The sequence below is a fragment of the Perognathus longimembris genome, chromosome 3, assembly GCF_023159225.1.
Source record: "Perognathus longimembris pacificus isolate PPM17 chromosome 3, ASM2315922v1, whole genome shotgun sequence".
In the NCBI taxonomy this organism is placed as follows: domain Eukaryota; kingdom Metazoa; phylum Chordata; class Mammalia; order Rodentia; family Heteromyidae; genus Perognathus; species Perognathus longimembris.
Genome location: NC_063163.1, coordinates 113,560,070 through 113,583,341, shown reverse-complemented (window position 1 = coordinate 113,583,341; position 23,272 = coordinate 113,560,070). Strand labels below are relative to the sequence as shown.

The window sequence follows — 23,272 nt, the reverse complement described above, 5'->3', positions numbered from 1 at the left end:
AGAAGATATTAGAAGTAAACAAAACTTCTTCCCATAGTTTTGCCTTTTGTCATGCCTACTGGAAAATTGTAGAGATATATATCACTTAAGTATTTATCTTGAGAGGGAAAAATTTTTATGACATCTACCATAATCGTTTTTATTGTGTTCTTCTTATTTGTTTTCTACCAGTCTAGTTTTCTGTGGCCCTCTTTTGCCATCTCATTTCTTGGCAGGTTCTTTTCTCCAGAATATTAATCCAAACACACACGAAAGATCTACAGAGCAGTCTGCATAAGCCCAAATTAAACACCATTTTCATAGAGATGAATATCACAGAAATATCTCAAATAAAAGAAAAAAAAACGGTGTCATCAAAGGATTTGTGTTCAACTGTCAAATAACCAAAGCTGTACAATGTTAAGAAGGGCAGTGATAAGCACTTTCATTTCTAGTCAAATATATCTAAGCCAAGAAGTTTCTAGCAAAAAACAGTAGGCAACCTTTTTTTTTTCTGGGGCTTGAACTCAGGTCCTGAGCACTGTCCCTGGCTTCTTTTTGCTCAAGGCTAACACTCCCTCTTGAGCCACAGTGCCACTTCCAGCTATTTCTGTTTATGTGGTGCTGAGGAATAGAACCCAGGGCTTTATGCATGCTAGGCAAGCACTCTACCACTAAGCCACATTCCCAGCCCCAAGGCAACCTTTGAACACAGTTAAGTACTTCCTCGTATTTAATAAAAAAAATCATCATCTACAGCAATGGGCTTTGTCTCTACGATTAGATACAATCATTTTGTCAAAATATGTGAACGTGGAGAATAGCCTGGTTGTCCCCTAATTTTAAAAACTCTAATCTAATTGGAAATGCCGTGTCTTCTGTGCACAATCTATTGAAAGCCTGCAAAAGTAATTAAACCAGCTCCAAGTATGGAACCCGTCTGAAATAAGGAAAGCACATACTACCTTCTTGAAGCTCATAGAGATGCTGCCAGAATGAACTAGCCAGAATGAGGACAGCCTTCACCAGGAGAGGGCTCAAGAAAGTGAGTTTTATTGGGGGGAGGGGAGGGGAGAAGAGAGGCAAATACATTAAAAGTAGCTCATCTTAGATCTTATTAACAATCCCATCAAAATTTATGCTGTTTTTTCTCCAGGCTTATATTCTACCAACGACTCTAAAAACACAAAGAAGCAAAAGACGATTCCATTATTATGATGACAATTTCAAATGGATCATTTAAAACGAATCTAAGGGGATCACTTATATGTGAAGGCATTAAACAAATCATGCATTTTCTAAAAGAGGATACTTAATTTCATATTGTATAACTTCACCTCATATTGCATAATTTACTTTATTTCCTATTGCATAACTCTATACCCTTGAATCACTACCTCTAAACACAAGCTACTTTGATTCAGATTTTTTTGGGGGGTGGGGGTGGGAGGGGTCATGTTTTCTTCTTCATTTCCAATACTGCATATATTGCCAGAATTTCACTGACTCTTTTTTAGATGGGTCATAAGGAGAATAGGCTTACAACATTACTGAGATGTACAGAATCACAAAGTGCATCACAGAAAGATGAGTTACTTTCCTCTATACCCCAACGTCCTTACACCATCGGGTGGCTCCCCTAAAATAAGGTAGCCAAAGGGGGGGACTCCTCTACTACCAAGCACTGCAGAAATTCTCCAGCCTTCAGCCTTTCTCTCCACTTGAATGGAATGAAAACCCTTTTGAGAACAACAATTACAACCCCCCCCCATTTTGCCCCCTTCAGGCATACTGTTGGATCTTCGGTGCATGCCCCATGCAAATAAGGCAGGCTTCCTTTCACAGCCTGATTAATATGCAAAGACACCCTGCTTTTTTTAAGTAGGAAGTAGAGAACCACCAACAAGCTTTTCTAAACCCAGAGGTTTCCAACAATTATTTCCACTGTTTATTTTTCAACAGAGGATTGCACAATAACACTGAATGCTTTAGCTCTCATTTGCCAGTATTTTGTACACAATGGCAATTTAGATTTTTAAACCTTTTGTATCATATTTAAGTAGATGGCCAACTACTGATTTCAGTGCATTCATGATTTTTTTATTGCCAAATTGAGGAAGTTCAATTATATGGGACAAGATTCAGCTATCGTTGATTTTTTAAGAAGTTGGCTTTAGTCATAGATTTCTCTGGTATAACCTTTGGATAATTTGTGGTTTATATAACGTATCATATTCCAAATTAAGACAAAGAAATCATATTTGAATAGCAACCCATATAACTTATCACACCTATGTGTTTTCTAAGTTATTGTTGAATTCAATCTAATGCTGCTCTGAAAAGAAATTAAGATTTGAAGAATAGAATAATGCCATAAAGAAAATAGGATCTTTGTACATTGTTGTTATGATTATTTTGGCAGCACTGGGGTTTGAACTCAGGGCCTCAAGCTTGCTAAGCCACATCTACCTCTTAAAACCACACCCTCAGCTCAGGGTCTTTGTACAATAGATTATAATCATATGCACAGTTAAAGAAGATCTTCTAATCACATACATATTTAATGATTTTTCATCATCACAGTTCTGAAATAAATGTAAGCCTATCCAGTCTGATCATTGGATCTTCTTTAACAACGACAACAAAAAATTCACTTGTCTTCTGGTTTTAGCTTTTGGTTGTCTTTATCTACAAGGTGTCCTAAAGAGATTCCCCATCATACAAATACTGGAATTTACACCTAACTCTTGGGTCAAAAAATAAAAAAATCAACAACTCAATGTGTTGCATAATAAGCATCAAAATATAAATTTGATTAAGTTCTCTTTCAAAACCTTTATAGATACAGTTTTTAAAAAATAAGATACAAGAGACATAGATGCAACTCACCACTTCAAACTAGATTTTAATCAAAATACTGCAAATATTTATATGGTTCTCTCTCTCTCTCTCTCTCTCTCTCTCTATATATATATATATATATATATATATATATTCATTCATTCTTCTTGCCAATAGTTACAAATCCCAGGACAAGTGACTCTACCAGCAAGGACACCTGCATCCATCAAGCATCCTCCAGCAGTGACATTAGCATCATTTCAAGGATGTCAGGAAATCATTCAAAACATTTTCCTTTGTGAGATTTGTCTGACTAGAACAAGTTGCTTCATACACTAAATTTCCCAGTACTAGAACCTGTTGTGTGTACCTGTGCCAGTCCCAGGACTTGAACTCAAGATCTGGGCACTGTTTCTGAGCTTTTATGCGCAAAAGCTTTTTAGCACTCTACCACTTAAGCCACAGCACCGCCTTAGATTTTTGGTAGTTAATTGGAGAGAAAAGTCTCAGTGACTTTCCTGCCCATTCTGGCTTTGACCCACAATCATCAAATCTCAGCCTCCTGAGTAGCTAGGATTACGGGTGTAAGCTACTAGCGCCAGGCTCATAACCAACACTTTTTTAAAGCCTAAATTAAGAAAATAACCGGGCTGGGGATATAGCCTAGTGGCAAGAGTGCCTGCCTCGGATACACGAGGCCCTAGGTTCGATTCCCCAGCACCACATATACAGAAAACGGCCAGAAGCGGCACTGTGGCTCAAGTGGCAGAGTGCTAGCCTTGAGCGGGAAGAAGCCAGGGACAGTGCTCAGGCCCTGAGTCCAAGGCCCAGGACTGGCCAAAAAAAAAAAAAAAAAGAAAAAGAAAAAAGAAGAAAATAACCATTGAAGAGTACTAATTCATTTGTTTTAGTCTATAAAAAATGGAAATAAACACTAACAATAAAGTCACCATTTTAAATCTCTCGTGCTGAGTTAAGAATCATTTTAACTCTTCTATGTAGAGGCTAACATTTGCTTATAAACTTACAAGTAAATACGTTGGGTGGTGAGCAAGTATACACAAACACATTAACTGAAATAGGGTAGATTCAAGGGACATCTCAAATTATGTCATTCAGCAAAATAAAAAAAAAGCAGGAATCAGGTAGGGGTGGACAAATGAAGAGAAGAGGGGGAAATGCAACCAAGAATCCAGCGTATGTCCTACAAAATTAACAAGAATAAGGAAAGGGGTAGGGATGGGTGGAAATGTTGAAAGGAATGACACTGATTAAGATATATTATATTCATAAACTGCTTTGTTAACAGCAACTCCTTTGTACAACTAATTATAAAGATAGTTATTTAAAAAGAATTACTTTAAACCCACGTAGTATTTAGAAATGCATACATAAATTGCTAAAATACACATATGTATAATATATGTTTTCTTAAAATAGCTCCGAGTATACATTTATTATTATGGTTAAAAGAATATAATTTAACTCTCTGATATCTGTGATCACTATTTTCCTCAATATTGCAAAGGGCTGTAAAATTGTAATTCAAAGTGAATTCATTACCTCTAGCAAATTAAGTAATACGTGATTATGGAGGTTTATTTTGATACAAAAGTACTCTTCCATACCGAAGTCCATCATATGTGAAAGGCTTTTCTCTTTAAAAATAATACTGACGACCTAACTTAGCCACCAAGAAATGTAAACAATAAGAATATTCTTCTTAGGAGATGGAAAGGAGGAGAATGAACTGCCTTCATGTCCAGTTATCTTAATTAAGTCTGACTGGCAATTTCAATTCTGATTCCAAAGCCAATTTAGTTCCCAATGACCTCCAAGTGTAATCTAGGGCAGCTAACAGGCCTACTTTCAATCTCTTCTCTTCAAAGAACGTCACATATTATCCCTTTCTGGCCTCATTTATCACAAATGTTTTTCTTTGATGAGAATTTTTAAGTTCTCTGCTTCATGAACAGCTTTAAGCTATATACACAATGGGGAAAAAAAATCTTAGTTATCTTTTTTATGACACTTCAAGGTTGTCTTGGGTGTAGTTCCACCCCCAAAAAGGTTTAGAATATGGCCTATAGAATATAGAATTGTTCACAAAACTGTTGGAGAATGTTCGCCTTGTAACTCCAACTCCTTGGACCAACTCTATGGAATGCAGGAGTTTGTCCCCAAAATATAGGACTAACAGAATGTTTCTAGGTAAATATTCGACTGCCCACAAATAAGGACCATGGCCATTTGTAGATGTGTTCATGAACTTGCTCTTCTCCTGGCTTCTGGCATCACTGCCAAGCCCGCATCATAACAGCCAAGAAATGTAGTATCTCAGGCCACCCTGAAATCGCTTCAGTTCAGAAAGGGTTCTCCAAAAAATCTACGACTAGCCTTAAGTCTTTGAACTGCCAATAGCTTGATGTCGCCTTGATGTTCTTCTTTTTAGGTCTTTCTCTTTGATGCACCTTTCGACCATTTATGTGGGCCTCTAAGAACTCTGCCAGCTCCTTTACACTTCAACAATTCTATACTAAGTCAGGTGAGATGCAAGATTTCAAAAGATCTATTATGGCTGGTAGCAATGCTGAAGCTGAAAGAGACAGGTGGTTCAATGGCTTCTAAGGATATTCAAAAATTAGAGTTAACACAGCCTCTCTTACTACTAATTTCAACCTCACAGGACACAAACACTCCTCAAGAGCAGCCAAGAATCTCTTATCCCATCCCCTTTGATCCCAATAGCTTGATGCACTTGTATTAACTGGAAAAGCTCAACTGGAAAAGCTCTCAGGCATGGTTGAGGGAAGATATGCCCCCAGTAAGAATGGGGAGAATAAATGAAATCCTGGAATACCTGAAGAAAAATACCCTAAATCTATTTCTCTCAGAGATAAAAAATAAAATAAAGCAAACAGGATTCAGCCATATACCCTACAGGCTACAAAAGGTTGGATTCTTTGACATCAATTGGCCCAAGAGGAGATTAGATACTAGTGACTATATGCAAACTTTCCTCACCTAAAGTCCCAGTTCTCCATACAACCATCCCATAGGCTTGAAGCTCCCTCATACACAGCTACACAGGGCCTTCAGTGTCTCACACCTTAGAATATGAAGATCAAAACAGAACAATATGAAACACAAAAGAAGATACTAAAACATAATTGAAAAAAAAGAACTAGGAGGAAAATAGACAATATAGAAAAGAAGGCCAAGTTTCTAAATTTCTCAGCAATGCAAAGGATATTCATCAAGAAAGATACAAAAATGGATCCTTAGAAATTAAAAATATTAGAAAAGTAGACAATCCAATAAAATTAACAAAACTCTTAGAAAACGAGGGAAATAAAGAACTGAAAAATAAGAGAGTGAAGATAAGAAAATTATATATAATTCAACCCAACTTCTGTATAAGAATTCCAGAAAGGACAAGGGAAAACAAAGGAAGATAAATATTAAATAAATAAGAACATTTTCTCATCACTGAAAGACAAACATTTTTTGCTAAAATGGTCCAAAGGAAACCTAGACAATAAATAAACATAGATCTATATGGAAAGCAGCACATCACTGAGAAATTTCAGTGTACTGTAGAGAAGGAGAGTAAAATCTTCTGGCAGAGAAATAAATGTCACAAAATATCAACAACCGGGATGTTACTGGACTTTGCCATCAGAATACTAAACACTAGAAAACGTGGAGCAATATCTTCCCAATTTTAGGGAAAATATTTTCCAACATAAGAAAACGAAAAACCTGTCAAATATAAATTAACGATGGCAAATCTAGGAGAAGAACAGATCGAAGGAGCGTAAGGTTAAGGATCTATGACCACAGAATGAAAACGTGCACATTCATGTTTGAGTATGTTGAAAGGAGATTTCACACTTCATCCTGAGAACTTGGAAGATAATTACTGATTGGAATGTAGATAAATAAGCAAAGGAAATCTCTGAGGCTATAGCATTCTCCAAGAAAGATAGAAAATAATGTGAGATAGGGAATAAAATAATAGCGTTGCTCAAAGCTTGGAGATGAATAAATATTTACATGGTCATAATAATGTAAACTAACATTTATACATTGGTTTGCTCAAAAACACGGGGAATCAGGTGATAAAGAAGTAAGAGAGGGTAATTTATGTGTAAGAGTACTATGCTTCCATAGGAAAATGTCAGTAAATAATATCTAAAATTGAAACACTGGTAAAGTATAGATATGGAGGTTTAAAAAAAAGCATAAACAGCTAAATGAACTTCTTCAGAGAAGTCAAAATGAGAGGTGGGAGGGTGAAAGGAGGGGTAGGAGGGAAAAGAGAAGGTAGAAACCAATGTTTTTGATAAAACACTTAAGTTTCTAAGCAATGTAGTCATTTCATTTCATTAAAATTCAATAAAGAAAGGAGGTATAAAGACCAACCAACTCTAATTATTTGAGTAGTTAGGATTTTTTTTTAATGTTAAGATGTAGTTATTACAATATAGCAGAGAAGAAAGAAACTAGCTGATCTTATTTTCTATTGGTGGCAAATAAATAGCGATAGGCCTAAACCAAACTGAGAAACTTGGTATAACAAGGTCACGCTAGAAGAATGAAATATGAAATCTCTTATCCTAAATCCTTGGAGATTCCGGTGTACCATGAATAAGTTTTCCTGTTGAGTAGAGCTAACTAAAAAGCCTTGTTTTCTTCAGTTTGCAACTTGTCAAGATAGTAGTATTAGGTTTATATTGTTGCTTTCTAACTATAAACTCCTTTAAACCATACTTCCTTTAGCAATTAATACATAGCTAAACATCTATGATAGATAAGTAAATTCATGTCATTGTTGGCTGTTCTTTGGAAAGCTCCCTAAGTGGTTCTTCTAAACATGGTTCAATTGTGAACACTTAACTATTTATACTATGATTGGTGGTAGCTACTTCCTTGGCATTTTTGTGTGTGTGTGTGATAGGTGGGGCTTTTTTCTTTACTATCCATACACGAATGCAATCAGGTTGAAATGCTGGGTGTATTCTTGAGTCACACCTTACTTTTTCTAGCCTTTCTTTATTCAAATTACTGTACCTTCTTACCAGCAACGTACCTGCTCCTTACAGTCAAGTTTCCTTGATTCGAATCCAAATTTTTTTTTTTTTTTTTTTTTGACCAGTCCTGGGCCTTGGACTCAGGGCCTGGCTTCTTCCCGCTCAAGGCTAGCACTCTGCTACTTGAGCCACAGCGCCGCTTCTGGCCGTTTTCTGTATATGTGGTGCTGGGGAATCGAACCCAGGGCCTCGTGTATCCGAGGCAGGCACTCTTGCCACTAGGCTATATCCCCAGCCCCTCGAATCCAAATTTAAGAGCACTTATATATGTGACAGAAGCTAGGAAATGAATAAAAGGACAACTCTGAATAAAGGTTGAAAGGCTTCTCTATGGGTCAAGTGGATACAATTCAATGTGTGGACCCTGGAATATCCATTTGGGCTGTTCATAGGCGTCTTCCCCTTACTTCCTCATTTTTCTCGTTCAAACTAAATCAGGTTGCTAGACAAATGACTTCCAGATCAATGAAATGTCACCAATATGATCTTTAATAGATACCATTATTCAAATATCTTCAATTATATGGCTCCATCATTGTGGTAACTGGATGAGTTCAATATTAACCCTAAGCAAATACAAAGTAGAGTCTATAGAAACCTATATATGTTTTTTTAATTCTGCCTTTCTTAAAATTAAGATCTACTAGACTTTTCTCTCTCAGGAAGAAAAATAGTCAAAGCAATCAGCCATGAACTCTCCAAAAATGAAAAATAAATGGAGAAAATGGGAGTCTAATTACAATCAATACCTAAATCTAACACTAATTGTACAGCCCTTCACTGTGAACTTTAGCCAAAAGGAAGAAAGGAAATAGAAAAAAATTACTGAGCACTGTGCACTAGACAGTTGTATGAGTCACCTCCTTCTGTCCTCACAATAATCCAATTAGGTGGATATTATTATCCTTGTTTCACAGATAAATAGACGGAGTGTTGGAGAGATGAAATCACTGGCTCAAGGTCACAAACACAGAAGAATCAGAGTCCAAAATGGAGGTTTGAGCCAAAGGCCCATCCAGTACCACAATATTCAGCTCTGTCTCTGAACACCAACTAGGGGCAATAAATGAAGAAAGATAATGCATGATTATCAACGCAAAATAAAGAGCTTGCATTGGATTGACATCCCAGACCACGCGTGATAACAGAGCAGGTGGGCTGTCATCTAATTCCCATAGAGTAACAGGAGCTGGATTTGCAATTAGTGGCATCTCATGGAAACAAAGTGGAACTCATAAATGCCTATGAATAAGAGAATGTTAGAAAAAAAAATAACCAAGTACAACCCTTGTCACACTCCTTTTCTGATCCAATTATATAAATGGTGCATCCAATTTGGGACAATCAAAGAAGCTTTTTTGTTACGCGGGAGACGTTGGTTTCAAGGATCTAGAAATAAAGGGATGGATGTCAAAACTCTTTTGGAAGACAAAACTCTAAAACTTCTCCTGCCACATAATGAATGAAGTTACTGATGGGGAAAACCCTGACAACATTAATTTCCTCACACACTCCTTGCTATCCTTTCCCTCTGGCTCCCTCCAGCCTCCACTCCTTCCTCTTGAAGCATATTTAAAAAAGGCTCCCAGATGACTTCAGTATGAAGGTTTCATCCTAGGTAGCATTTGCATGTCAGCTCTTATTCTGTCTTTAAGAAATTTGAGTTTCACTATTCAACTGAGATCAGGGCTGTGCTCTTCTGAATCAAATTCTGTTTCTACTTAAAGCTCGCTTTCCTCACACTCCTAATCACAGACGTACTGTGGCCCTTTTTCTCCATGCACTGTGATTTTCCAACTGAACATAAAGCCACCTAGTCTCATTAAAGAAAACTCAGTCAGGCCTGGCCCTGGAGGCTCAGGCTTGTAATCCTAGCTACTCGGGAGACCCGAGGATTGCAGTTTGAAGCCAGCTCAGGCAGAAACATATGTAAGACAAAGAGCCCTAAGTGGTATGGCTTGGGTGGTAGAGTGCCAATCTTGGGCAAAAAAAAAAAAAAAAAGCTAAGCAAGAGGTTGAGATCCTGAGTTCAGGTTCCAGTCCTGGAGATGAAAGGAAGAGGAAAAAGGAAGAGAGAGGAGGGAGAATGGAAAAAGGAGGAGGAGGAGGAGGAGGAAAAGGAGGAGGAGGAGGAGAAGGAGGAAGAGAGGGGAGGGGAGGAGGAAGAGAGGAAGAAACTCAGTTACTATAAATGTTGCAGTTCTTAATGGCAGAATGAGAGGTGGGTTTTTAAACAGAATTGGGATCTCTCTCTCTCTCTCATGGATGGATGGATGGATGTATACATACATACACACATACATACATACATACATACATACATACATACATACATACAAACATACATATACACACATATATACGTAGCATTTGTTTCCAATTTTTTATTTCACTTCATTCTGGTTTTCCACCCTTGACATGGACACCCCTAAACTCTCATTCCTTCCATTTGCTCAATATGAGTTTTGAATTATAGACAAGATATCATACTAGATGCTTCCTAAACAGTTCAACATAACAAATTCTGAGTGTGATGATACCACAAAGGGCTAACTATAATCTATGATGTCTGCTTTCTATTGAAAGGATTTTAAAAAATATAGAGACTATGGCTACTCTGAGTCTTCTTGGTCAACTTATCTGGCCCTCTCCACCCTCCTCCCAAACATGCAATGGCCACATCTACTGCATCCATCCTCCTCTCTCCTTCAAATTCCCCTTCAACTCTCTTGCTCTGGGAAGTTCTCCAACCCCTCATCCCTCAGGCCATCTTCCTGCAGTCAAGGACATCTTAAGTACCACTTATTTTGTTGTGTATGCTACCTGGTAATCCCAGCTATCTTTTGGTTTCCAAATAGGCAGGGAGTTTCCCAAAGTCAAGATGTCATAGTTACAAGTTTAATTCCTTTTAAGGTTGGCTATGTGATCCCCTGAAGATAATAGACTGCTTACTTACTTCGTAAGTATTCTTGCTGTCAGTTCTTCCCACTCTCAAAACCCATTAAGTCTCCAGCTGCACCTTCTAATGTGCTCTTTCTACTTCAGATGGCTCCATCTTCTTGCCTATCTATGACAGTAGCTGTCAAATATTTTGACCTTGAGTCATAATATGCTTTTTATCACCACCATGTGTCAAGTAGTATATACATACACATACACACGCATGCATGCAAGAATATAAACTGAAACAAGTTTCCCAAAACATACTTCTTCTTGCTATGTGAATATATCCTTCTAAGCTATTCCATTCCGTTCTATCACTCTCGCCGACTCCTTCCTCTTCCTTTCTTTTATTTCTTCTTTTTTAATCCCTGCAGATGAGGCCAAGGATATGGAAAATACTGACCTATAAATTCAGAGATTAGAATGCTGAAGCTTTCTAAGAACTGAAATGTCTAATTTCCACACTGTCCTGAGAGTTCCATGAAGATTGCATCCCCTTGAGCTGCCAACTTACAAAGCTTTCTCTGTCTCAGCTTCTTCCATTTTGCCGCGGTCACCTGTCCTTGCGGGTTATCTTGTCATCTCTGTATCATCTCAGTGGTGCCCAACACTTCCCCTTGTCCAAAACCATCATAAGGGGTTCTTCCCAAAATTCTCTACTGTATAAAATACACACAGTGGGTTTCTTCAGTCTAACAAGCCCATCTAATGTACAGAAATTGTTTTTAAATAAAACTGTTCATTTATACATCTATTAATAAGAGGTAGAACTGTAAAATATCTTCACTTACAATGCACTCATACATGCTTTCTTATTCTCCTATTCAAAATGGCAATTAGCCCAAAGGAGGGTGAATGACATACATAAATCCACTTACCTACTTAGCAGCACAGGTAAGTCCTGAAACCAGATCTTTTGATTCAAAGCTCAACATGAGTCCCTTTCTCTACATGAGTTTTCCTGCTACATAAAGGCATTCCCCTTGAACTTCGCTGGCCTCCAAGCCAGCTTCATCTGACTCTCTTCCCCCACCCACTGGGTCGCCATCATCTACTTTATTATTTCCTATTGCCCTACACCTATAGAACTACAGTGGGCTCTGTGCAAAACCCAAGCTCCCTATTCAAGGATCCCCTATCAGTCATTCCCATGTGCTTCCATGCTAATTCACATCTAACCCCAGCACTCAGAAGTACAGCCCATGTTCATTGCTATTGCTGACTATCCTCTTAAACACACTTTTAAGAAGATTTGTCTCACGCCTGTGGCAGCATGTCTCTGCTCTGTCTAACATGTAAGACTTTAAAAGGACCTGCCTCAATACCCACTCTTCAGTTACCGTTCAATAGCAATTTTTTAGCCAGATCCATTTCCTCCCTTGGGGAAACAATCCCTCCTTACCCTTCTGACTCCCAAGTGTGTGATATCCAAGCCAAGCGCTTTCTCCCCCTTGCTTTCTGCAGATGTTAGAACCAAAGTGGTGTTTCCCTCTCAAAACAATTCTCTAGACTGGTCACCTTGTGAATATGAACAACAACAAATGTCGGCAGGGATGTGGGGGGAAATGAACCCTATTTTCACTGTTGGGATTGTAAACTAATATAATCATTCCGGAAAGCTGTCTGGAGGCTCCTCAAAAAACTAAATATAGATCTTCCCTATGACCCAGCCATACCACTCCTGGGCATCTACCCAAAATATCACAAGCCAGGATATGATAAAGACATTTGCACACCCATGTTCATTGCTGTACTACTCACAATAGCCAAGCTATGGAACAGCCCAGATGCCCTACAATAGATGAGTAGACCCCCCAAAAATGGAATTTTACACAGCCATTAGAAAGAATATTGTAACATTTGCAGAGTAATAGATGGACCTAGAACAAAGCATTTTACATGAGGTAAGCCAAGCTCACAGAGACAAACGGCATGTGTTGTCTCTCACAAGCAGAAGCTACACCAAAAATATAACTAGACATGATAAATTATACAGGACTCTAGGCACTCACACACAATGAGACCAAAGGAGGATACTCTTAGGAGAGGAACAATGCCAATGCCTATGTTCATCTGATGATGTAAAATAATTAAAGGTTATTTTTCATTGTTTCTTAGTGATTTAGGGTTTATATTATATTATGGCTCATCAGAATCCATTTAAAATTTGTATAAACTCAGTAATATGTAGAAAATTTACTGATATATGTCTAATATACTCTCCCCTCTTTAGTTATACATATTGATATGTGCTACAAAACTCAAAATCATGTTCAAAATTATTATTATTTTTTAAACCAAATCCTCACAATTTCCGTCTGCCTCCTTCATCTAGGGTCATATTCATTAGCGTCTCTCAAGACTTAACAGTTGAAAGGACATGAATTTTTCCCCAAATACTTGAAAGGTTCTGAACAGCCAGTCTAATACTAAATTTATTTTCTTTTCCCCCTCAGCCTCTAGCTCAGAACCTCTCATATCATAAGTGTATTCCTCTCAACAAATATCTCAAAGCAAACATCCCCAATCAAGATAAACTTTTTAAAGTACCTACTGAGTACCCACTGTTTATCAGCTTTACATCTGTGATTTTATTCAAGTTCGCCAAAACCCCAAATTTTACAGTGGAGTGTCAACTTGCAGTGAGGTGAAATCCAGTACTGCCGACTCCAAAGTTCCTGATTTCTTCCCTCTACCACATCACCCTCCTCTCTTTACTCTCGTTCAAGTAAGGGCGGGGGCCCCAAGAGCTCAAATTTGTTGACTGCTTTTCCAATGCTCTGTGTAAGTCAGCTTATTCTCTTTTTAAAAAAATATTTTTATTGTCTTTAAATAGTTGTGCAAAAGAATGGGCCTTCAACAAAGCAGTTTATGAATATAGTGCCCTGTGATCAATGTCTCTCCCTTCAATATTCTCATCTCCTCCACCCCTTCCCTCACTTTTCTTCATTTTTAGGTTTTGTATTGAATATTTTTTTTCCATTTAACAAAGCAACTTATGTACATGAAGCATCTTGATCTGTGTCATCCCTAACTTTAGAAACAGGTGACATACAGCCAGTTAGTGTTAAGTGTGGTCCCAGCTCCAGCTGCATAATTCTCTTGACTCTTTTCATCCTCAGTTTCTACTTCAAGACCTTATAAAAACTGTTTTTTCCTGATTCCTGGACATGTCTTCCCAAGCAATCCACCTTATTCCCAAAACTGACTATGTGTATTCTGCTCCTGGGGTTAGCTCTGACTGAACCCCTACTCTTTCCAGTTGTACTTAGTAAAGGAAACACAACCCCAAAGCCCAGCTCAACGGAGTCCCAAGCAGAATCGTTCACTTCTTTTCTTTTGGCCCAGAACTCCTTCAGTCATGCCTCTCTCTCTATGGCCAATCGCTCTTCCCACTATATGGAACCTTTTAGAAATCAGAAGTATACCTTTCTGGACTCTGTAACCTAAAACCCCGAACAATTCCTAAAGTTATTGTACCTTCTCAAGATTTCAGGAATGGTCATTGAATTAAAGGCATTCGGGAATGCTTGTTGCAGGTGGATGCTTGTTGAATTAAGTTGTCTGTCAATCACACCAACAATGAAAATCAGAAGTCCTTCCTCTCTGACCAAGTTTGTTAGTTTGTTTAAATGCTCACTCCCTTGTCCAATGCAAAGTAGACTTCCTCCCAACAAGATCTCACAGTGTCCCTTTCCCTTCCTTAATGTCTAAGTGAGCGCACAATGATAAATGTGCGCCTGAGTTGTTTAGTGGTGTATCCCTCTGCCCTAATAGACTGGGAATGCCATGACAACAGGGACAGTAAATGTTTAGTGAAACATTTCCAATACCCAGCACCAAGTAAGTGCTCAGTAAATATTTACTGAATAAATGATGTGAAGATTAAATGATAGAATGGTTCTGTGAAGCCCATGGTAATTATTAAGATATAATTATTGGTATGCTTATTTCAGACTTATCTGCTCTTAGATACCTAAAACAAACTCTCCACTCTCCACCCTCAGGTTGCCTTTATTTGGCAAAGCTACCTTCCTGCCCCACCAGTGGTACACTTTCCTGGGTGACTCATTTGAATAAGAATAGCAATTACTCTATTTTATTCCAGCTAGCAATTTACAAAAATATCAGCAGTGAGAAATAGTAGAATAGCCCAGCTCTCACAAGATTTTTCTAGAAAATAAAGGTCAAGTAGCTTCTGCTTTTCAAAAGAAAAACAACAACGAACAACTCTGATTTTAGTACATGGTTCAAATCTTCAAAGAACTACATAAACAATCATGACGAGGTCCATGTTTAACAAACTGGAAAAATTAAACTGTATTTTCAAGCCAAAGGATCCAGGCAAACCCAAGCAGTTGCTAAAACCAGGGCCAGACTTCCCCCAGACCCTGAAATGACATGAACTTCTCCAAAGACCCTGGGGGGAGGGCAACATCTGATAATGTGTTCTCATGAGCATGTGTTTTCAAAATTTTCAACAAAACAAGAGTTCTTCCTATGTTCCTTAAAGAAGATACTTAAGGGCTGGGAATATGGACTCGTGGCAAGAGTGCTTGCCTCATATACATGAAGCCTTGGGTTCGATTCCCCAGTACCACATATATAGAAAATGGCCAGAAGTGGCACTGTGGCTCAAGTGGCAGAGTGCTAGCCTTGAGCAAAAAGAAGCCAGGGACAGTGCTCAGGCCCTGAGTCCAGTACTGGAAAAAAAAAAAAAAAAGAAGATGATCCTCAAACAATGTATACTTTCCAGGCCCCATGATACCTTGGACTAACAGCTTTCCCCCTTATAATCAAATGGCTTTTCCCTCTAAAATATCAATAACCATGCTTAAAGCTAATTTTTAAAGTCCAGCTCCAATCACTAAAGAATTTATGCTCTCCTAAGGTCATTTTAAAAATCATTCTAAAAGACAGAGCATTTTATCTAAACAATTGTTTTCGAGATCCAGATCTCTCTCTTTCTTCCTTACTAATAAACACAGCTTGCATGTACGGAAATTCTGGAGTCCCCAGAATAATCACACCACTAAGAAGTAGGTATTACTGATTTTCCCATTTTTCAGTAGAGGAAACTGAAACTTGAGACAATCTACCCAAAGTCAGACTACTAGTAAAGTACGGTGCTGGGGCTTCGACTCAGAGTTTGTGTGTCTCTCTCTTAATCTCTAAACTCCACTATTCCCAGGGCCCCCTGACAGCAGAAATTATGTCATTGGACTCCTTTGAAACTCCCCCGTGGAGCTGATGATTAAAAGCTGGCACTCAATAAACATATTTGATCAAGTACTTAAGAGAATACCTAATGCAACACGATCTCAAACAGTGTTACATTGCTGTGAATATTGCTCAATGATGAGGTAATCAGAAACCAAAAGAAGAGAATAACGATACGCAACAAAAGACTTTTCAGACATTATCTCAGGAATGTCAGCAAACTGCTAGAAGGGGAGTCCACATGTTGCCAGTGTTTGCAGCTACCAGTCAGAAAATACTCAGGTTGCGTGTCTGAGGGAAACAGGGGTTAGTTCTGTTAGTTCTGGGAGGCCTTGAACTCACACCCGCCATGCAATCTTTGAACTCAAGAAAGCGTTTTATATATATATATATTGAATGGAAAGAATGCATCACACTTTTATGATAAGCTGTGTCTTCATCTTTCAAGACAGATTCTCTTTCAGCCTGGGATGGCTTAGAAGCTAAGTTGAGGGAAGCGGGAGAGTGTGTTAACCTAACTGAAAATCCGTTAACTCAGTGACAGCACGTTGTAGACATGGCCTGGGAGCTTTTTAAGTGTGATGCATTGAAACGCTCTGAAAGGCCGCCATTTGGCTCCCAGACCAACATCAAAAGGCAGTGTTCCTGATGAGCATCTGCAGCTGAGAGAGTATTTCAACAACAAGAAATGAAAGGGCGTCATGGTACCACTGCCAACTCCAAATAATTTACATCCCTTTACAGCAGCAAATGGTTTTAAGGTTTGGCACCAGGAGTTAATAACATGGCTATGACCTTCAGATGGACTTTCATGGGATCACAGTAAGTAGTGGGCCTATGTATGCGTATTCTTGCAAACAGCACTACAAACGCATTTGAATGCTTGAAATCTCTGATAATTCAGATTCAGAGAGATCTCTGGACGTTTTACCATTCTAAGAGGCCACCTCTTAGAAGTGTGCCAAGGTTCATTGCTTGTATTTAGAAGCACACATAATTCTCTTCTGTCATTCAGAGGTAAAAAGGAAGCCCTTTTTTAAAAAAATTTTTTTTTAATTCAAAACTTATGTACAGCCCAAGAATGTTTTCAGTCTTGTTGAGTTTGTAAAGCAGTCTGAAGACCCATGAAATGCTATCTGCAACTTTCTGCCCTCTCCTAAAAAGTCCCAGACATTCTTTAGTCAAAGATATTGCTTAGATCGCCAAACTGGTAAATTATCAATTACAGAATTTACCTGAATTATCAGTTACGGAGTTTACAACAATAGTTACCTTGACAGCATGAAATGCTTAACAACAACTTAACAACAACAACAGCAACAAAAAGCTCCACACTTTAATAAAAATACAGGAGAGCCCTTTTTAAAAAAAAAAATAAGTCTTTGTTTCCTCTTAGGCTAGGGCTGTTCCCAGCAGACAAACGAAGACAGGTGCAATTCTCTCCCCCTCCCCCACTGGCCAATTGGTTCCCATCTCCATCACCACAAACCCCAGATCATCAGGGCAAGTTCAAACCATTCTTTACCAACAGGTAGTCAATCACTCATTTTCCACCAAGTTGGGAAAGTTTGTAAAATGTCTTTGGAGGACTGCCAATGGCACCGAAGCCACTCAGAGCCTGGAAAGTAGCCACAGTTCTTAACACTGATGCTGTAAACAGGGGAACTCCATCAAACTAAAGAGAGGCTCCCTCATCTTAAAAAAAAAAGACAATGAAGTGTTTGCACCAGAACTCCCCAAGTCCATATTTCAAACTGGATGAAGTTTGAAGACATGTTGTCTATAATTTAAGGAACTGAGTTTTGGCATCTGTCATGTTAAAGATGAGTCTTCCAAGGAGAAAGTGAGTGGTGCTGTTTATTTCAAAAGGTAATTAAGACATTGTTCCTTCTGACAGAAAAAACATAGGAGATTATTTACAGTAAGTTTTATGTTACCTATAGAAAGAATTCAATTAACGATAGCTATAGGCCAAACAGAACCTGTATGCAAGCATTTTTGTGTGTGTGCCAATCCTAGGGCTTGAATTACAGGCCTGGGTGCTTGCTGTTCCTTAGCTTCTGCCAGGCTTACACTCTACCACTTGAGCCACAACTCCCACTTCCTGCTGGGTTTTGGTGATTAATTGCCGATAAGGGTCTCACAGACTTTCCTGCTCTGGCTGGCTTTGAACTGTGATCCTCAGATCTCAGCTTGCTGAATAGCCATGATTATGTATGAGCCACTGATGCCTGGTCAAACTAAATTTTTTCATGTAAAAAATGTTTCCATCTTAGTGCTTGCTCCCTGGAGTAAATATCCCTGCCTTTTGCAAATAACGCCCATACTGTATTTCTTCTATTTTCTGGCAGTTACTCTTTTTATTTTTTGTGTTTGCCAGTGTAGGGGCTTGAACTCAGGACCTCATATTCTTGTTTCCTGTCTTCTGCTCAAAGCTGGCACTCTACCACCTGAGTCACACATGCAGTCCATCTTTTGGCTGGTTAATTGGAGATAAAAGTCTCTTGGATTTGTCTGCTCAGATTAACAAATGCAAATCTGGATCCTCAGATCTCAGCCTCCAAAGAGCCAGTCACCAATTACATCAACAAATGTTTAGCCTAGCCAATGGGTGTAGGAAGACTTAGAGGAAACTCCTTTACTGACAAGGCTATGCCCTGCTATTTTCTGCTATTTTAATGTTATTTTTGAAAAGAAAAAGGATCCTGATCCGAGGTGTCTCCAAAGAAGTTGTCAAGTTCCAACATTGATATGAGCGAAAGAATATCATGTTTTAAATTAATGAAAAACTTGACAGGTTGATAAATCATTAGGATATTTTGTGGTGAGAATAGTAACTCAAAAACTTAAAGAACTGACATGCCACACTTCTACAATGTCTAGATTATATTCCTCATTTCTTAAAATTTTTATTATGTTTGAAATGAGTTCTAAATTAAATTTCAATATCTTAAAATATGTTAATATTCATGCATAGAAAATTATCTTTTAGGTTGTGGACAGGAAAGGTGAATGTTTTTCCACATTTTAAAATGTAAATTCATTAATCAGTTATTTTTCTCAGAAAGACAAATTTCTCCTCTTACATGGAAATCAGTCCAACAATATAGTTTAGTGTAACTGTGCTCACAATTGGCTGAAATGCCTCCTAAATTATTTAGCAAGTGTTACGTCACGTTCTTTATGTGCAGTTACCTTTTGAAAGGTAGGAAAGGTGATCTTTGTTTTTAACCTGGCCCTTATCTTGTTAAAAAAAAAAAAAAAAAAAACCCTGCCAATCCTATCCATTCCCTGACCCTTGCAGGTTAAAGGAAGGACTGTAAAATTAGCAAGGGGACATGTGACTTAACCATTCCAGATCATTCTTCTACACAACATCCAAAAGGGCTCCTAAAGTAGATTCACATTGAGGATGCAATTCCACTACCTTTGGTTTTATTCCTGGGCAGAAGACACCCAGTGGGTCAGGGGCCGCCTACCTGGCGGCCAGTTAGCCATATATGCCAGTTAGCACACACCTTGTACCTCAATTTTCTTATGCAGAACACAGAGCCTGAAATACCATTGTCTTTGGATATGCTAAGACATTTAAAGCCGAAACAGAAAAAAAGGAAAGGAGAATGAGGGAAGGATCCGATTTCATTTACGCGTGGCTGTGTATTAGACTATTTTCATCCTGATTCTTGGACCTGAATTCTGTGGGTTGGTTTTTGTTTTTTTGTTTTTGGTAGGAACAACAATGGAAAATTATTTCTCTTTGTAGAACCATTCAACTTCTTTCTTTGTTAAGCAATCTGGTATGCGATTCACATTCTGCCTCTTCTAATCCTGGAGCCAGGAGCGAGGACACTTTGCCACAGGCGACACGGTGGCCGCCCCAGCACCCAGGCTTGGGCAGCCAGGAGCAGCCAGCTCCCAGCCAGGGTGGGACTCCCCAGTGCCTGCAGACAGGCGTGCGTCTCCCCGAGGTCCCAAACCCTGAGGGCTACACCCATCCTTCACGATGGAGAAGACAATCCGCCCTTCTCCCCAAAAAGGCGCACAGAATTCCAGATCTCCATTGTCACTCTCCTCTCCCACCGGAGGAGAGGGGGTCTCAGGAACACACCCCAGGGGGGAGCGATCACCCACACTCAGGATGGAGAAGAGCCTCTCCCCGGCGGTCCTTAGCCAGGTGGCCATTGGGACCCCGCCCCACCCCGCCCCTGCAGCCTCGCCCCCAGCCCGCGGCCAGCGGGTCAGCGCACGCGTGCGCATCGCCTCCGTGCGCCCTGGCAGCGCTGGGGGCACCGCTCCCCGCCGCGCCCTTCCAACCATCGCGCTGCGCCCTGGACGCCCGGGCGCAAGCGTGCGCCGCGCGGAGGGGGGCCGGGCGGGAGCGGCGAGGTTCTAAGTAGCCGTAAGAGAGTCACGAGTGGGCAAGTACGGGCGGATCCGGACCCAGAGACCTCCTGGGGACCACCCCCATCTCCATGTTGTCCCCCTTGGAGACAGGCAAGCAGCGGGGATGGAGCTCAGGGCGGGGTCCCTCCCTGCGGGAGTGCGGCGGGGGGGGGGGGGAGACTAGTAAGCTGGACGGGGGAGGGGAGGGTCTGTAGGGTCCTGGCAGCTCGGGCTGCCACCCGCGCCGCAATAAAAGCCTCTCGCGGCTTCCCGCCCAGCCAGCCTCGCTCTGATTGGTCGCCATGGGAGGGACCCGACTGGGTTGGAGGCGGCGGCCGAGCGCCGCGGCCGTGCCGCCCGCGGAGGGGGCGCGCTGGGTGCTCCCCGGCGCGCCCCGCCGGCTCTCCACCCAGGCTGCCTGGATGCTCCAGGGCAGGTACCGCGGCACCTGGCAGCGGCGATCGCCACACGCGACCCCCCCCCCACTTCCTCCAGCCTTCCCTCGGGTGGGGTGGGCTTCGTAGCTCACGCCCACCCCCAGCCCAGACGGTCCGCCCAACCCACACAGCTCGCTTCCCTTTTCTCTCCCCCTCCCACCCCCCGCCCCCCCCCCGGCCCCGTGCATCAGCGCCAAAGCGCAAAGCCTTGGGTGGGGTGGGGGGGGGAGCGGCTGGAGGGGAGGGTGGGCTCGCACGGACATGGAAATAGTATGATTTTTTAAAACAAAAAATGCAATGTGCCTCCCTCCGGGGCTGCCGAGACTCCACGGGCGGCGGCACAGCCCCCCCGCTCACCCCCCGCCACCCGCGGCCGCATCCCCACGGGGGTCCACCCAGCTCCCCCATTGTTCGCACTTTGCCAGGATCGGGGGACCTCGCCCACCGGCAGGAGAGCGGGGCGAGGTGCCTGCGGCGGCTACCTGCCGTTCTCCCCCGGCGCCGCGCAACCCGGGGCTCGCGGTGCGTGTAAAGGCACACGCGCGCCCATGCACACGCGCGCGCACACGCGCGCACACACACACACACCAGGCAGCCCCGATCACGCCCTCCTCGCCCTCCGCCCCTCCGCACTTCCTCCTGTCAAAACGCAGCGGCGGCGCCGGACCCTCCCAGCCCTCCGAGCTCCGGCCGCCCGCCCGCCCGCCGGTGGCAGGCTTTGCAACTCATCAACCATTTGGCAAATAAAATAAAATAAAATAAATCTAGATCTATGTATTTCTGTACACCTTAACGTCCTGTGGTCGCGGGGTGCACCCCCAGCCGCACAGCACTGCGATTCTGCTCCTTGCGCCCCATTTTTACAAACCGTTATTCGTCCCCGGGCGGGGAGGGGGGTGGGGGGGGAAGCAGCGTGCAAAGGCAGTGCGTGCGCCCCACTTTATACACCCGGGGAGATCATCACGGAGGACGGGGGGGGGGGGCTCCCTGGCTTTATTGTTCACTCGTCCTTCCTCTCTCTCTCCCAGGGCCGGGGCTGGCGGAGCCCCTTCCCCGCCGATTGCCAACCCGCGTGGGGCACCACCCGAGCCTCCGCGGCATCCCCGCCCCGCCGCCGCCGCCGCCGCCGCTTGCCTTCCAGCGGGGATGGATGGATGGATGGATGGATGGATGGATGGATGGATGGATGGAAGGAGCGCAGCGCGGCTCCCGGCTCCCACCGGCGCGGCGGGCGGGCGGGCACACAAAGTGGGAGGGCGGGCGAGGGGGCGCGGGGCGCTGGCGGCGCGGGGGAGACAGCTGGGGCGCGGCGCCCCCCCATCTCCGGGGCAGGGCACGAGGGGGTCCGGGCTGGGCAGTCCGGACGACACGCTCCGGGCTCGGCACGGCACGGAAAAGCACCACCACCCCTCCAATAACAATGTTCCCCGGGACGGAGAAGAGGGGGGGCCGTCGGCCGATCCGAGGGCGACAATGAAGGCACGGAGGGAATGTACCTGCAGTTCCCAGGAAAAACAAAGTCCCGATGAGATCGGCGGCTCGCAGCATTGTGGTCGGCGGCGGGGCTGTGGGGGTGTCTGTCGGCGGCGAGCCCCGTGCCCCCGGGTGCGGTGCGGTGCGGTGCGGTGCGGCGCGGACGGCGGCGGGCGCGGACGGCGGCGGCGGGCGCTGGGGCGCGGGGCGCACGGTCTCCGGGCTGAGCGTGGTTATTCTTGCAGGATCGTTTCCTGCCAGCGGCAGCCGAGCTGCGTTCACGCGCGGATCGCAGAATGAGTGACAGTCCCAGCCTCAGCACACCCGCAACTCGGGAGATCCTTGCGCTGGCCCGGGTTCGCGGCGCCGGCGCCGGGGATGGGAGCGGGCTGGGCTGGGGTGGGGGGGGGGGGGAGCGCGGAGGGGCGGGGGTGAGAACCTCACTGTGTCCTTCCACCGCGCCGGCCACAAATAGTGCCGCGCATCCAGGAGGTGAGGGAGACTGGGGGGGGGGGGGGGGGGGGGGAGAGGGAGGGAGGCAGATGCGGCCGCCTGCAAAACCCGGCCTGGAGCCCGCCCGGGGAACCGGGCGCGCTTGTCCTCACAGTCTCCCAGGCTGAGCTGGGCAGGGGTGGGGGTGGGGGTGGGGGGGTTCCTCTCACTTTTCTCCTGCTGGCCTTCGCCTTTCCTCCTGCCGCCCAGCATTCCCCGGGGAGCCGGCATGTTTTGATAACCAGTAATATATATATATATAATATATATAATTTAATTTGGTTAAATTAAATGTAAAAATTTCGAAGTTGTGGAATTCCCCCATAGATATATGTATCACAGGGATAAGACATCTTTATTTTTTTTAAGAGCAGAGAATTAGGAATCTGCGAAGGGATGCTGTTGCTGAAG

At 42.7% G+C, this 23,272-nt stretch overlaps 1 protein-coding gene across 11 annotated transcripts in view; it reads right to left on the bottom strand.

The window, feature by feature from the left end:
• Positions 1 to 22,731, bottom strand: part of Ncam1 (neural cell adhesion molecule 1) — a 244,708-nt gene extending 221,977 nt beyond the window's left edge. For all 11 annotated transcript variants that reach the window (XM_048343870.1, XM_048343859.1, XM_048343863.1 and 8 more), the window contains exon 1: positions 22,393 to 22,731. In XM_048343870.1, coding sequence (XP_048199827.1) covers positions 22,393 to 22,444 — 52 coding nt within the window. In that variant the 5' untranslated portion in view covers positions 22,445 to 22,731. The remainder of the gene's footprint in view (positions 1 to 22,392) is intronic.
• Between the last annotated feature and the right edge of the window lie 541 nt (positions 22,732 to 23,272).